This window comes from Eretmochelys imbricata, chromosome 1 (assembly GCF_965152235.1).
Source record: "Eretmochelys imbricata isolate rEreImb1 chromosome 1, rEreImb1.hap1, whole genome shotgun sequence".
Lineage (NCBI taxonomy): Eukaryota > Metazoa > Chordata > Testudines > Cheloniidae > Eretmochelys > Eretmochelys imbricata.
In genome coordinates, this window is record NC_135572.1 from 239,787,641 (window position 1) to 239,804,876 (window position 17,236).

Consider the following 17,236-nt stretch of genomic DNA (forward strand, 5'->3'; position numbering starts at 1 on the left):
CTCGGCTTTCCACCCGGGAGTGGCTGGATGCTACATCTTTGCCAACCCTAGGGTTGGTCAGTTCCTCAAGGGTCTGGAATGGCTTCATCCCCAGATTAGACAGCCTGTTCCCGCGTGAGACCTTAACCTGGTCCTCTCCAGGCTAATGGGGCCCCCATCTGAACCACTGGGGACTTGCTCCCTTCTCTATCTGTCGTGGAAGGTAGCCTTTCTGGTCACCATTACATCAGCAAGGAGGGTGTCTGAGTTAAAGGCCCTTACCCCTGACCCACCCTATACGGTTTTCCACAGGGATATGGTGCAACTCTGTCGTCACCCAGCCTGTCTTCCTATAGTTGTGTCACACTTCCACACTAGTCAAGACATTTTCCTGCCTGTGTTTTTATCCTAAGCCTCATGCCAATAGCTGTGAGCAGAGGCTCCACTCCCTGGATGTTCAGTGGGCACTAGCCTTCCACATCGAGCACACTAAGCTGTTCAGGCAGTTGAACCAGTTTTTTGTAGCAGTGGCAGACTGGATGAAAGGACTCCGGGTCTCATCTCAAAGGATGTCTTTCTGGATCAGGTCATGCATCTGCATGTGCTATGAGTTGGCCGAAATACCAGCCCCGGCTCTTGCAGCACACTCCACAAGGGCTCAGGCCTCATCAGCGGTGTTCCTGGCCCAGGTCCTGATACAAGCAATCAGCAGGGCAGCAACTTGGTCCTTGGTGCACACGTTCAACTCTCATTACACCATCATCCAGCATGCCACAGATGATGCAGCTTTTGGCAGAGCGGCGCTCCAATCAGCAATTCCATAACTCCGACCCCACTGCCTAGTAAGGCTTTGGAGTCACCTAATTGGAATCGATATGAGCAATCACTCGAAGAAGAAAAATGGTTACTCACCTTCTTGTAACTATTCTTCGAGATGTGTTGCTCTTGTTCATTCCAAACCCACCAGCCTTTCCCTCTATTGGAGTAACTGGCAAGAAGGAACTGAGGAGGCTCCGGGTCAGCAGGGTCATATATTGAGTGCCATGGAGGCACCACTTCAGGGGGTTCCACAGTCGACTCGACAGTTGCTGCTAGGAGAAAAACTTTCTGACAACTGTGCACGTGGCATGCACATACCTCCCATAAAATAAACTCCTGTTTGCCTTGCTGATCTAAGTAGTTCCATTGACTTCAATGACACTACTCATCTGAGAAAAAGATTTCACTTTCAAGATTTTGTTACTTGGTATCATAAAGATCCAGTTCTGTTTTCCCTCTGGTCTGGTCACTGGTACTGGCAGGGATTGGTAGGCGTCACCCAAAGGTGTCTGGATTCTCTAGTTCAAATAGCTTTTTCTGATGCTGCAGGGTATTTCTGTCTCATACTGAATTATTGAGAAAGGAATTTTTAGTGAACACAGTTGAAGTTATATTAAGCCTTGCCTTTTTAAGTTTGCCTAACACGTATGCCAAACTATTTTCCACATTCAGCTATCATTTGTGTAAGGTGAACTCTCACCACAATTCTCTAACATCAATTAAACACATTAAAATCTATCAAATACATTATGAGGCTAATATTAATAATTATTTATTACATTAATAAGTAGGGATTAAACTCAATGTTGAATTCATGGTCTTCAGTTTCCACATCTTCTCTGGGACTCATCTTTATAGCCTCTCTGGTAGTTCCTTTAATGATGTCAGTTGAAAAAATTATATTCTTCATAGCTATTTTTCTGCTTACATTTCTGTCCCTGTCCATTGCGCTGGAATAAGGGTGAAGACTGTGGCTGTTCTCCCCACTCCATTTTCAGTTTGACATGGATATCAATGGTCTCTGCAGCAGAAGTATAGTATGCAAGTGCCTGGACTTCCATACTTTTTGAGTATGGCTTTGTAGACCAGAATCCATTTGCTGTGTGTGTTAGCCTAAAGCCTGGTATCTCGATGAACAAATAATACTTCGTATCATCCCTTAAGTTGTCAAGTAAACTCAAAAAGCTCCTCTTATAATCTTTCATCATCAGGATTATGTCTGTTCTGAGCAAGACGCATTTGTCTCAGCTGCTCATAGAAGGTTTTGCTTCTGATACGCTCTCATTTTTTCCCCTATAATATTTGTTGCCCTGCTAAGCTCCTCTTCCAGCCCCATTACCTTTCACTTATATATTTTGCTAATGGTTAACTGGAGATGAAGCTGTTTCTGAACTGATATTAATTAATAACCTGAAGAAGAGCTCTGTGTAAGCTCGAAAGCTTGTCTTTGTTGTCAACAGAAGTTGGTCTTTGTCTCTCTACTATCCTGGGACCAACACGGCTACAACACTGCAAACAACAATGGAAGATTTTAATTTTTGCACAACGTTATATATATTTTGAGCTTGGTTTCCTTTCACAGTGGTTCTGAGCATCTGTAGTGGTTTTATTTACTCATTGACCAAGTCTGTCTGGGTAATGAGTTGTGTATTCTTAATCTGCAACACCTCTAGCTGCTTGACTTAACTTTCTACAGTTTCTGTTTGCTTATTTCAGTCAGTAATCTGCTTCTTCTGCCATTTTAATACCTGATTTTCAAACCTGACTGAGTATTTGTTTACTTTGAACTGGCTATAATGCTTGTCCTTATCTCTGGAAATTCTGTTCTTTCATACCTTACAAATTCCTCTCACTGCTCTTTCTTCCTGGACACACGCAGGGAACTTCTAAATACGGATGATCTAGTTTCAGAAAGCACTCTCCAAACTTAACCAATTATTACTACGCCCTTGGCACAGTCTTCCTACAAATGAACAAGCTGTTCATACAAACAGGGACATTTGTGTCTAACAATAAGTCACACCTAGATTTACTGTTTTATAGAATCTTGTAGCTTATCTTGAATTATAAAAGGTCACCACTTTATACTATGCCACAATGAGATACACAGACTCTTGTAGGAGCTAGAGGTTACTTGAAAGTTGAGTTATGCAAAGTCTTAAACTTCTAGTAATTTATTATAAGGCTGATTCTCCTCCAGTAAACCCCCCCCCCATTAATTAGTACTGTTTAGCCAAAATAATTCAAGGCCAAGGAGTAAGAGCACTGTATATGGTAAACTAGACTCTGGTCATCATTACTGCCATCGAAACAGCAAGAAATCAGAGGAGCAAATGTAAAATACAGTTTAGTGTATAAAAACAGTTCCGTACATTTCATTGAGAAAATCAGCTAGATATCATTTACTGGAATTGTCACACTGTGCATTCAATTAAAAAGTCAGTTGTGATTATTGGTAATTTGGTTTAATAATTTGAAGTTAACAGACTTAAAAGTTAAAAGTTTCTGTTAACCAACTAAAAAAACTTAAATGGTAAAAAAAAAAAATACTTAAAATGAATCAAATTTGTTAACCAGTATTTTCTTTATAGTTATTATATGAAATTTAATGAATGTCTGTCACTTTGCAATAAGAACAACAGAGGGTGTAGTGTCAGGTTTCATCGCCAGTGACAGCGGTCAGAAGTTGTCTAAATTTCTCATTTGGAGATCAGATGTGGAAGCTATGTATTTTAATACAGGCAAGTATACTACTTAAAATGAGCGTGAGGATGCAAATACTTAGTGTGTCTTAAGATTCAGCATTTGATGGATGTTGGTTGTCAGGATTCTGTGGTAAAAGATGTAGATGATTTGTATATATACAGGGAGCTGTTAACTTATTTACTCCTTTGAACCTCAGTTTGGTTCTCTGCCAGGGTCTGGTCCCTGGTGCCATTTGGTCCAATGGTACCAACAGGAATAACTGAATTTCCAAAACTGTCTGTATAATCTTCTCTAAATTCAGATATGGCTTTCTCTAACACTGTAGTAGGGTATTTCTGCCTGGCACTGGTCTACTGAACTAGCAATTCCCAGCCTGATGGGAGTTGCTCTTATGAAAGAACTTCTCAGTTCCCATCTTGGTATCTCTCATGTTACTTTCTCTCTACATGTTGCTCCTTTTGTATCTGAACACAGAATGAATGAAGACAGAACACTTCCTTGATAGTATAGTGGTCATCTTTCAGGTTACAGTTAGCTCTTCCTTTGATCTTCAACCTACAGTCTTAATGGCCACAGGTCAGCTTTCACCTTATCCTTGCACTGTCTGAATATACTTATCAAAATGTGCTGCTTCTTTCTATTTCGCGGTGATATTTTAATATTTGTATATTCTGTGATGAACCGTATCTTTAAAAATTGTAGATTTTTATTATGTGTTTGTTTCTGTGAGCGACTGGATGCACAGTAGCTCTTAACAAACAGCCTTGTTATCCTGTTACTGGTTGTAAGGGTGTAATAGAATTTTGTCTTGCTCTGATATAACTTTATGAAAAGGGGTTTTCAAAAAAATAGCTCCTCTGACATTCCTGTGAGTACGTCTGCCTTACTCCCACTTCTTGTCCTTGGTGGAGAAAGCAGATTTGTAAGCTAACACAGCTGAAGTCAAATTAACCTATCGCTTACCAGTTTGTCCCAGTCTCTTTTTACATTTTATAACTTTGGAGAATCTTCAATAAGTATAAAATGCTAGCTCTAAGGTTACTTAAATAGATTTGAAGGAAGGGGATCATTACACATAGGATGTTTTATGCATAAGCAGCAGTATAGAAAAATATGTGACGATATCTATGCGAGAAGCTGCTAAAAAGGAGGACATATTGGCGTCAAAATATACACTCCTCAGTTTTGAGAAGTTGTTGTTAGTAGTGATGTGAAGTGCAGCCAAATACCACAATAATGGGTGCCTTATAGATACTAGATTACTATTATTTGATTTATGTAATTCTGATAGGTGTGCACAAGACTTTATCACAGCTCAAGTGTACCAGATAAAAGAGCAAAAAACAACGAGGAGTCCTTGTGGCACCTTAGAAACTAACAAATTTATTTGGGCATAAGCTTTCGTGGGCTAGAACCCACTGACTACCTGGAATTTACAGGCTAAAGGCATTGAGTGGCTATAATACAATGCCATGCACCTAAACTAAGGATAATGTGTGGCCATTATAACTAGAGTGTATCACAGAACAAGTGGGTTTTCTGGGCCTTTTTACAGGAGTGCAAGAACTGACCATTATAGTGGCAAGTCCCCACTTAGCAAGAACAAGGGGAAGACTCCATCTTTCTAGGGCAGATAAGAAATATGTCATAAATGTGATCAGTTAATTCACTGAAGTAAGTTATACAGTAATCAATAACTTTTTAACATTTAAGCTAGTGATCACACTGAAGAAAGTTTTATAGTTTTAAATTTTGTATAGGCCGTTACAAATTATCACATGTAGATTTTACTTAATTCAGATGTTATCCTAAGAATTTATAATATTTGCTCAACTTTTTAATCGTTCTGAGTGCAAAGACAATAGCAGTTCTGTCATCAGGTTCAAGTACATCAACTCCATCCAAGTTTAATTTAGAGTAATATGCTGATTTGTTTTTTGTAGAAGGCTAATACTTACGCAGATTCTGACAGTGGAAATATGGAGGTGGCTATAAAAGATAAAAATATCACTTTCTGTATCTGGGGAAACCTCAAGAAGAATCCAAGGTACAGTACAAAAGTGACCTTATTTCAAATTAGCTCTATCTTTGTACGTCTCTATGGAATAAAGACTCAGGGCCAGTTTCTGACAACCCTTATTCATGTTGAGTAGCACTTCATTCCACAAGTGGCCCTTATCTGCCTGGAAGGAGTGGGGAGTGTGCCAGACACTGGAACTGTGGAAGACAGCTGTAAGACTGCCTTCTGAGGACTCCCTTGCAAGCCCTAGCGTAGGGGGTCTGCTGGGGGTGGGATGGCTATGTTGGGGCAGGGCTGCAGCACTCTGGAGTGTTAGGACAGCACTGCAGCCTATAGGGCAGCCTAGGGAGGCTTCTGTAACTTATGCCCCCTAAAGCTGTTGACATTATTCTGTGTGCAGCAAAGGAGTCTTGAATCAGGAGACCATAAAAGTGGCTTGATGTTACATTAGCATCCTTCGATTGGGCACAGAATGTGCTGCACCTTTTAAAGCACAGCTCAGAATCTCACCCAGTGTTCCTAAGCAAAACATCGAGGCTTATGGGTGGAAGATTTTATAATTCTAGCCAATATCTTCTTGTATTAAAATGGGCAGAAGGAGAGTTCTCATTTGAACAGGTCTCTGTCTGCTTGGTCAGAAATGGGACCTCCAGTCATACTATGGCAGGCCAAAGATCCGTGGGGAAAAAAGGCCCAAGTTCTTGGGTACCTGATTTGACACAGAATTGATCTCCTTCTGTATGCCTTCTAGCCCATTTCCTACAGTGGCACAGAGGTGATGTGCTTGTTCTCCTAGCTTGGCTCCCTTTACCTTAAGTGCCACCTCAGCTTGTTTGTGCTAACTGTGGAGAGGGACTTAATACAGACAGCAGCTGCAGTAATCTATGCAGAAATGTGCCTAATAAATTAGTCCAATTTACCTATGCGGATGCTATATAGAACAACTGACTCCCCTCCCTCCCCCCTCTGCCTGGCCATAATCCTTAACTGCATGCAGAGCTTAATTCCTTTAATTCTGTTATAGCTATCTTGGAGGGGCTTGTGGCAGCTCTCAGTGCTGGGTGAGCATTTGATGACCATCTAACTCATTTCTCCAGTTTTGTTCCCCAGACTGTGGCATATGGTAAAAGGTAACATAGGTGCCTGTATTACTGTGATTAATGTACTGGAATATTGAAGTGTGATGTAAAAATAAATTATACTGACTTTACTAGAGAATTCTTTTGTTTTAATTCTCTGTTTACAGATTCAAAAATCATATGTTTAGTGATGCAGAAAATGGATTTGACCTTCCAAAGACAGTGGCCACAAGTGATGTTGCTGTCCGCATCTTGCACACTCATTATGATCATATTTCCCCACTACAATGCATTCCTAAATTGCATTTAAAAGTGCAAGCCCCAGAAAGCAAACAAGAATTAACTGTGCTTTATGATATGAAAGAAGAAAAAGAAGGGGAACAAAAGAGTGGAGAAGATAGCGACTTGGTAATTGAAAAGGAATCTGATGGAAGAAAGGTAAGAAAGATGTAAAAAGTACAGCATGGACAGTGCTGTCAGTCAATGCCCAGCTGCATAGTATTACATCTTAACAGATCTTTACATGTCTCCCTTGTGCCTTAGAAAACAAAAAAAGTCCTTAAAATGGTCATTCTCCTTATAAAAGAATTCCTCCTTTTTGGAGAAGGTCTTGCAGTTGAGTTCCTTATAACTAGTAATGGGCCTACCTCAAAAGTACTAGAGATTCAGTATAGATAAACCCTGAAAAGGTAAGGGAGCAAATCCTGAGATCTTAACTCAAGTTTTATCCAGGTGAAGTTCTTCTTGAAGTTAACGGGAGTTTTCTTTGAGGAGGACAAAGTAAGAACTAAATATCTCAAGATTTGTCCTATAGTGAATTTTTAAAACACTTTTAAACTGTAGTATCTAAGCACTTAGATACAAAAACTAAAACCAGATAGAACCAAATTTTGTTATTTGCACCATATAGAATTTAGCTCCATAGGTGACAAAGCTATCCATAAGCACTGTTGCCACCACCAACTAAACAAAAAACAAGACCAAACTAAATCAGCTACGTGCCATATCACATAAAATGTACGTCATGCCCTGAAGGTTACCAAACCCAAGCTCAGGCAGGCCACCAAAACTAGAACATGCCAAAGCTAGTGATTCTCAACTGGAGAATGCTCTGGGGCAGTCCTGCAGAATTCAAATCAAGGACCTGACAGCAAGAGCATCTCAGTCAATCTTAACTGCTGTAGCAGGATGTAGGGTGAGATACAAAAACACGGAACCTTTTGAGCCAATTCCACAAAGACTTTTGGGTAACCAGTCGTCTTCTGCCCACTCCAGTGGCATGGGTTGTTCCTTGCAACTACCCAAAGTATCCTAAACCTTCTCCCTTCCTTGCAGTCACACCCTTCCCTGTAGTCCTTCTCATTTCTGGTTATCTTCTCAACCACCTACCTTTTGAGATTGGTTGGGTTTACCAAGACTGGCAAGCTCTGAAGCTGCACAAGGTGTGAGATGAACAAATTGCAATCTTACAAATTTGGGGGCTATGTAGCTGCACCATCCATTGTAGACCACAAGCGAGGGAAAGGCCAAATTCTTAGGAATTTGAAGTGACCATCCTCAGCTTAGGGCACAGCACACAGATTGCCACACTGGCTGGACTGCCATGAATCTTGAGAGATAGGGGAAGGAGAAAAGAAAGAACAGCAATTGGAGAGTAGAAATGACTGTTTTGATGGAACGTTGTAGTAGGAATCAAGATCTGTGACTGGTGTGGATCAGGGCATGGATAATACCAGATAAAATTGTAAGACATCACTGTAAGAGGGTCATTCAAAAATGTTAATAAGTATTAGAATGAACTGATTCTGTTTACAGAAAATTCAGTGTCCCACAAACCACACACAAGAGTCCAACAGTGTCAGGACAGTCTGAAGGGGTGCAAAGTAGGTTTTAGAATGGAATGGGTCTTTACTCTGGTGTTGTGGCTGTTTAGTCCCTGTATATTGATGGTTTTGCCACTAGAGGGCTGTCAAAATACCATCTCTGTTAATCTGAATCTCTTCCAAGTAATATCCCAAAGGAATACAATGGCTTTTTTACTCTTAGTAGCTTTTATGGCCTGTAGGTTAACAGGCAGTTCTAAATTACTCTTATTCTGCTGCCCAACTTTTTAGATAAATAATTGTAAGCTACCATTTTGACATCTTATTGTCATATATTTACAGCAGTGGTTCCTGGCCTTGTTGTGTCTCCCTCCACCACATTTGCTGCAAAGCAGTGCCTGAGGCAGGTCATCCCCACTCCCTGCTTCCTTTACATAGGATTGCCAGTTTTGGTTGGACGTATTCCTGGAGGTTTCATCACATGATATAATCTTTAATTAAAGATTAATATTTAATTCCTGGAGAGTCCAGGACAATCCTGGAGGGTTGGCAACCCTGCTTTTACACCATGACACATCTCACCTGTCTTATCGCCTTTCTCATATATTTTTCTGGCTTTTGCTTTTCATTCCTCATTAAGCTCCCTATCTTGTTCTTTCTCCCACTCTTCTCCTCTCTCTTCCAAGTCTTGTTCCCTCTCCAGCAGTCCTCACTCTTTTCCTGTTCCCACCTCAGGGATCCGCTTCTCTCAACCCAGGTCGCTCACCTAGGATATCTCTTATAGTTCTGTTTACCCTGAGATTTTCCCTTCCCCCAATTTTTTTCTCTAGTTCTGTCCTTCTTTCTGTTGCTGCATGGTCTCTCTCTGTTCCCCTGCAGGGCAGGCATTTCATACAAGTCTGCAGGCTGCCTCTTGCCACAATTCCATCACACAGTGTGTACAGAGAAGCACTTTAATCCACCTAGCGGAGGGGAAACAAATATGCAATGAGTGCCTGGCTACTTTCCCCATTGCTATGCTTCCCAGAAGTCTGCCACAACAGGGGTGAGGGCACATCTAGGATGGAAATCCAAAACTTAAATAACTTTGTTAAAAGGGGAAACAATGAAAGGAATGAAAAGTCTCATAGCATAGGTACAAACAAAAGTCATAATATCTGAGTTCTATGTTTGTTTCTATTACAGTTCCTATCTCTGGCCCTGCATTAGCTTTCTCATCAGAAAAATGAGGCTAGTAATACGTACTTCACATAGTGCTGTGAGGCTGAATTCATTAATATTTGAAAAGTGCTTTGGGATTTTTGGAGGGAAGCTGCTATAGAAATACAATTAATTATTACATGTGTTCTCTCTATTTATATATTAATATGTAAAGCTGATTACCTGACTTAGACAAAATCCAGACTGCCTGATTTTTGTACCAAAATCTGGTTTTGTCAGCTAGCAAATTAAAAAGTGTCATAATGATGCATTCTGGATATTCCTACCCTACAGCCCCATTCCTCCAGTAAGCTTCATGCACATCTCATTGCATGATGAGGACCTTACTCCTTCTCCCGAGGTTCTCATTTTCACAGAGAAGCTACACTATTTTTAATTGTGCCTGTCTCACTGTAATCTAAAAACACGATATTTTACTTTTTAAATAGAGTGCCATCTCTTTCAAAGACAGCATTAAAATTGATCCTGATGAAAATGAGAAGCTAGAAGAGGAATCTGATAAGAAATCAGAAAATGTTAGCACCATTTCAGGAGGTACTCAGATTTTACATGGAGTATTGCAGAATTATATAAACGTCTGATTTTACTCTAGGCAAACACTGGAGCATACAAAGCTAGTGTATATAATGTAGCCCTAACACCTACATGGACAGAACAAAGATGACGTAGATATTGCTCTCATTTTATATATTTATAAAATATAATACATTACAGGTGTCTTGAGGTTCCAGCGAGGTATCTGTCTTGGCTGAATAAGGTACTTCCCTTGTTTTTGAGTTAGGCTAAGATTGTCAGTTAATGAAGCTTATGGATAACTGGGAGCCCAGGAATAGTTCCTTACTTAAGCACATGCTTAAGTAAGGTGCTTAAATGCTTAGCTGAATCAGGGCCATAATCCCAGGAAAGAGACCAGTGCTAGTTGTAATCTTCTTTCTCATATAAATCAGCCATCAGTTTCTCCAACACTTCTAGATCCTTTAGTTTAGTAAAATCATTGATTTATTTTTTACACTTTCTTCTAAAACAAGATGACTCTGTGTTGTGCAGCATTGATTATCTGAGCTATAGAGCCTTTTAAAAGAACTTTCCAGTGGGTGCTGCCCCAGCAACCACACTGTCAGGTTCACATCTATGGACCACACAGGTAGGTATTTCCCTTGGGATTTTTCCAAGGCGTGGATTTTAGACATTAAGCACCTTTAAAAATCCCAGCCTTAATATTAACTAAGACCTGTGCCCAGAAATGGCATAATTATTTTTATTTGTTTAAGGTCTTTTTTCTTCATTTTTTTAGTGTGAAAATGTATGTAAAGAGCAAAGTGTCTTCTCTATCTTGAATATATTTTTACAAGTGTTAAAAAAGATCTCAATGGTTTAGCTTGGGAGAACAAGTATTTAGTTTTGTTTAGAAGAGGTTTAAATATTTTTTTTATTTAAAAAAAGGAAAGCCAAAGTTGTAGTTAATAGTACAGTGGATTTACTACATAGATTAGTATACTATACTATTAATAAGTATACAGAGAGCTTAAATTGTAGTATGCACACAGTATACTACAAAAACTGTATATAAAATATGTGAGCATATATAGTATTCATATAAAACTAGCTAAAACCCACTCTAAAAAGACCTGGAAACACATTACACTGGATATTTTTAGTTTGTTGAGATTACCTCATTTTTAAAAAAATACAGTCTTTTATTTAGCAAGTTTTATAATACAGTTATTTTATTTTGTGTTATTGAACAGAGTTTAAGTGGATCCTCATAATAAATTGTCTTCCTTATACTATGATATCTAACATATTTTTCATGCATTTTTGAACATTGCTAGTGACCATCCAGCCACCTACATGATATTATTACAGGGTGAAAATCCTGTATTATTTTCTTTAAGTGCTTAGAACTTTTAAAAAACATTCACCATTGGAAAGTCTCTTACGAATTTTGGTAAGGAATTTCCTCTAATCCACCATTGCGGATTCTCTAAGGAATTTTGTTCCACAGATTGATCACCCTCCATCCCTTACTAGGTTAAGTATCTTCCTTTTCTAACTTCAGTTTGTGACCTCATGTCTGCCTTACATGCACTTTCCAAAACCCCTGTAGGATCTTATATAACATGGGGGCCAAGTTCTTCCTGTTAGTTATAACCAGTGCAACCTCACTGACTCCAGACCAGATTCTTCTGTCATTTACTGTTGTGAAACTCCATTGCATTTATTGAGGTTGAACAAATTATAACTAAGACCCTGATTCTGTAGGTGAATCTGCTTGAGCAGACCCATGAAGTCACTTACAGAATCAGGCCCTAGTAGTAGGAGAAATGCACCCTTCTCTTTAAAATCTCAGTACTAAAAACATGAGAAGACGGTGCAATCATTAGGTATGGATTAGTAAATCCCGTGGTGGTCATAGGTCTATGCAGCTACAGAGTGCCTTGGTTACAAAGAACAGGAGTACTTGTGCCACCAAGTGCCCATAGCTAGCACATCAGCCACATGCCTAATTATAATTGGGGGCCCTACAGTTCTTAATTTAAGGTCCCACAAAACCTAGGTCCAGCCCTGAATAAGCCTTCTATTCATTTTTGTTGTCCGTCTAGTTTTATCCATTCCAATGAATCCTTTAAAAAATCCGTAGACCACCAGTAGGTGGCGCTGAGATGTTGCAGAGTAGAAAGCCATTTTAAGTACATTTAGACGCTGTATGCGCAAAAAGCATTTGGCATTTGAAATCTTGGTACTTTATTCAGACATTGAATTAATACATGATATTTGGTTGTTATTTAGTGCAGGTTGCACCACTGCAGGTGGCCACTGATGAAAAAGAAGAAGAGATAATTGGTGAAAATATAGTTGATTTGCACCAGTTCACACCAGTGGGTGGAGTGTACCTTATTGATGCACTGAAGCTCCCACCTCAAGCCAAACAAATCAAAGGCTGGATCATGGTGGAAGTAGGTCAAGCTCTGAAGCAAAATTGCACCCAATGAATCTCTTTTAGTTCTGATCACCCTGGAAAGAGTTGCCACAGTTCTGGAGATTGTCAATATAGAGTTCACACTGTATAAACAAACAGTTCTATCTTTTGGGTTTCTGTGCACTGAGATTAAAAGCCGAGTTTTCAAATCATGCTCCTCAGCTGCACCTGCAAACTTTCTTATATACCTGTGGCATCCATATAATGGGTGTGTGTGCATTCAGACAGGTATTCACACAGTCAGTTCTATTAAATGGAGAGCTGCAATACAGCCCCAGTGCAGGCAGTACTTGAATATCAGACATATGGGCTGGAGTAATAGCTGCCGCCCCTCTCTGTGGCTGTTCAGTCTTTGTAGAAAGCTTTTTGAGAGCCTCAGATGGAAGATGCAGAAGAAGCAAAGTGTAATTTTCAAAGTTTCACAGATGTGTAGAATTATCAAATGATATATAAAGTTTTTAGCTCTTTATATTGTATTTTAGTGAACTCTGCAGAGGACCAAAGTGGATTACAAAATTTAGTAGTCTATTGCTTTTTCTCATGACATTTTATCTTTTCTTCACCTTTCCATCAAAGTTACTTGATGTAGGATTGGAGACATATCCCTATCCTCCAGAATCAGAAGAAACTGAAGATGCCACATATCCACGTATAGGGGTGACTCTTAGGCTTCTGGACAGTGTGATATTTTTTGAGGAGCCTGTGGTTGCCAGATGGGATTCTGCAGGTACAGTCAGTCTTCAGCCAGCTGTTACACACAAATGCTAAATCCAAAAACCTCTCAAGTTCAAGTCCCAGAATTCAGATCTGGATTTTAATTTTTCCAAAGTTCCTGGAGTATTTGGAACTCAGACTTTGGCAAGTCCCATTATAGAGATGAGATCCAGTTCAGATCCAGAGTTTGGATGGGCCCTTCGCTGTTCATTATCATTGATCTTTGAAAGCTTAACATTCAATTGGTGCATAATTTCGATTAGACACAAGATCTTGTTCCTCCCTTATTCAAACAGTCTTCTGTAAATTATTTAGAAGTAAGGAAAATGTTGTATAGTGTTTCAGTCCTCATTCAAGTGATATGTCTTGGCAATTGGCTCCATTAAAAAAATCTTTCTAAAAGAGCGATAGGCTATTATCTCTGCTTTACTGTTTGGATTTACATGTTTTAGCTCCCATATAGTGTAAATATTAGAGCAAGGCAGAGAAAGTTATTTCATTTTGTGAAAGATTTCAATATTTCAGTATTTAATTTCATTCTGATTAGGAACAAAAGCCCAAAATTTCAAAATTCTCTGTGAAAGGGCATTGAATCCTAGCTCTGAGACAGTCTTCTTGGAATGCTGTCCTAGCGCTGCAGATCCTGGCGTCCCTGGGTGTCAGACCCTGGAAGTCCTGGTTTCAGAATTTACCTTGTTTCTGGAGAAACTTAATCAAAATTGAACTGCGTCTGAAGAATGTTTTGATTTCAATAAATCAGTAAATTCCCATGAAAAAATGTTTTGACCAAAGTTTCCTGGTCAGTTTTAGTAAATATGTTCTTCTTCCAGTTCTTGCTAATGTCCATTCCATGTTAGGTGTGTGTGCTGGCAGCCCTCCCCCGACCTTCAGTTCCTTCTTACTGCCAGTGATGGTGGCGGAACATCCTCTTGCTTCGACAAGCAGTTGTACCCGTGGTGCTTTTCTACTCTGCCGCTGATAGTAACAGCTCATTCAACAAGAGCACAGACATCGTCAGCAGCATTTCTGGCTCACATTCTGATCCAGGACATCTGCAGGATCGCAAACGTAGTCATCTGTCCATGCCTTCACCACCCAGCAGGCCTGAGATGACGCTGGCTTCGGGAGAGAGTTTTTGTAATCCGTGCATCCAAGAATCCTGGTCTACCTCCAGAGGCACTGTTTGTGAGTCACCTAATATGGAATGGACATGAGCAATCACTCGAAGAAAAAAAAATGGTTACTTACCTCTCATAACTGTTGTTCTTTGAGATGTGTGGCTCTTGTCCATTCCATGACTCACCCTCCTGACCCTCTGTCGGAGTTCCAGCAAGGAGAAACTGAAGGAGGGGGGAGAGACAATGGCACCTCTTAAACCGGCATATACCCACTCCACTCCAGAGGGTGCCAGAGCTGGCCCTATGGATACCACTGGGGAAAATTTTCTGGCACCGGTGCATGGGGCAAATACAAACCTAACGTGGAATGGACATGAGCAACACATCTCGAAGAACAACAGTTACGAGAGATAACTAACCGTTTTTTTCCTCAATGTGCAAACAACCAAATTACAATAGCCGGCTTGAATAGAACTAACTTACCATCAACAGTGCTGCAGTTCCTCTGTGCCATTTATTTTAGTCTCAACAGTGTAACAGTACACCATTGATGGTTATGAGAAAAATTATAGCTAGAAAATTTAATTACAGTACATAAATAGATCTTGAGCCAAATTCTACTTTCAAATCATATATATTTAAAAGGCCAAATACTGTTCTCACACCAGTGTTAATCCAAAGTAACCCGACTGGATGTCAGTAAAGTTATTCCAGATCTACATTAAAGTGGAATTTGACTCTTTATGTATTAAAGTTTGAGAGTAGTATTTATTATAAATGAGCTCCCAGACTGTTAGCTGCACCATCATCCGTGTTTTCATTTATCATTTTTAGGCTAGGGAGAAATTTTGATACCAATTGTAAGACGATCTTTCTCTTAACATCTATTGTCTGTATTACATGCCTAAGATTCTCCAGAGCTCAGCATACCACTTGACCCAAGTTCAGAATTGTGCTAACACCATCAAAAGCAGCAGCTCTAACAATTTTTTCCTTTTTTTTTATATGTATATAATGTAGGCAAACAATGGAGAACTGATGGTATCAGTGACCTAAAGTACAAAATGAAAGAGAAACAAATCTCTTTTGAGATGGATGCTTTTTATACAATCACACTGCTTCAGGATGCTCACCTCAATATGCCATATCAGTCATGGGAACTGAGACCTAATGGCACAGATGAATTACTTTTCACTGTTGTTACAGCTTTTGCAGAAGTTCAAATGCAGATTAAGGTACAGTAAATCTCTTGATACATGCAACTCAACTACAGACCCTTATGGTTATTTATCAGAGCTAATTTTTGAGTCAGGCTGCCCTAGTAAGGATGAAAGCGTGAGGATAATTGTGGGTTGACCCCCACCCCTCTCATCATGGAATTGGGAAGGTGCAGGGTAGGGAATAGAACTGGTGCTTTAGCCTTGGTTTTTGCCCAGAAGGGCCAGCAGGCAGCATACTGCTAACAGAGTTCTAATTAATGTATTTTGAAAGCTGCAGCTCCCCCCCCATCCCATGTTAAATTCAGGACCATTGTACAAAGCACAGCTCGCCACAAATTACCCCTCTTTCCCCCTCTAGTTTATGAGTCTTAAAAGGTAGCTCTTCAATTTTAATGCTACTTGCTTGGTGTAAAATCTCCTCCTCTGATTTACATACACAAATCTACCGTCTAGTTACCCTCAAAATCTGACAGGTAACTGGCAGCTGAATTAAGAGCCACTATGGTGGCAATGTGCCGACACACTACTTATCCTAAACTCTCTAGGCTGAGAACACTCTAGAGGCAGGGGTGAACAGAGCAGATGAGGTGCTGGGCAATAGCAGACATGCATCCTTCCCAGTGCAGACAGACACCCATTTGAAGTTTTGGTCCTGGCAGCTATTGGTTGGTAGTGCTGGGGATATGGGGTGCAGGTGAATGTGTATGCATCAGAGGTATTTATAAAGTAGACATGAGAAAAAAGTAAATTATTTTTAAAAGGCCTGAAGTACAGAATATCAGTAAAAATGGTTTTTATTGCTTTATGCAACAGGGTAATCAGTGTATGCTGTCTTCAATAACTGTGGATGGGAGTGAAAAACTTTCCCACTTGACAGGAAAATGGACATCTCCAATTGACCTGACCATTGCTTTGAAAAAGGCTGGAGTGAACATTTTCCCATCAGACTACTCTTACAAGTACGTCTGCGTGAACAAGAAGGTGAGACAGCTATGACCTACTTTTTTTTTTTTTTTTTAAAGATCCAATTTTCTACCTGTAGACAACATTTTTTGGCACAAAGGTGGATCTACGCCATACAGAACCCTCAGGTACCTGGGTGAGACAGCTGCACAGCCACCCAAAGGAGCAGGAACCAGAATCTGGCCCACTATCTTTTGCCCAGAGCTTGCCTTCAATGTGGTAGTCTAGCATAAAGTGGTGTGATTTGTTGGATCCGTGGTTTCTGATTTGTACCCTTTATGTTACAGACTCCACTAGCAGAAGTCACAACTTATCAACAGATGGCACTGGTTGCATCTTCTTTTGCTTTCAGTTGGAGCAAGTGGAATCTGGCATCTGGTCAAGATCAAGTAGTTTTTAAGGTTGCTTTTTTAGACTTAGTCCAAAATAATGTAAAATATGACTAGATAAGCAACACTGAACTACAGCTAGGTCATGTTTCTGAAATGAAGAGCTTTCTCTAAGGCCTGGCCCCTGGTGAACTCACCTATACCTTTGCTAAGTAACAGTCCTTTGGCTATTGAGATTGCATCTTTTGGGGTCTTCAGTTACTCT

At 39.9% G+C, this 17,236-nt stretch overlaps 1 protein-coding gene across 2 annotated transcripts in view; it reads left to right on the top strand.

Annotated features, from left to right (window-relative positions):
* Positions 1–17,236, top strand: part of DNAI7 (dynein axonemal intermediate chain 7) — a 30,814-nt gene that overhangs the window by 11,484 nt on the left and 2,094 nt on the right. For both annotated transcript variants that reach the window (XM_077826358.1, XM_077826366.1), the window contains exons 4-9: positions 5,448–5,551; positions 6,771–7,041; positions 13,204–13,354; positions 15,480–15,694; positions 16,493–16,660; positions 16,930–17,043. In XM_077826358.1, coding sequence (XP_077682484.1) covers positions 5,448–5,551; positions 6,771–7,041; positions 13,204–13,354; positions 15,480–15,694; positions 16,493–16,660; positions 16,930–17,043 — 1,023 coding nt within the window. The remainder of the gene's footprint in view (positions 1–5,447; positions 5,552–6,770; positions 7,042–13,203; positions 13,355–15,479; positions 15,695–16,492; positions 16,661–16,929; positions 17,044–17,236) is intronic.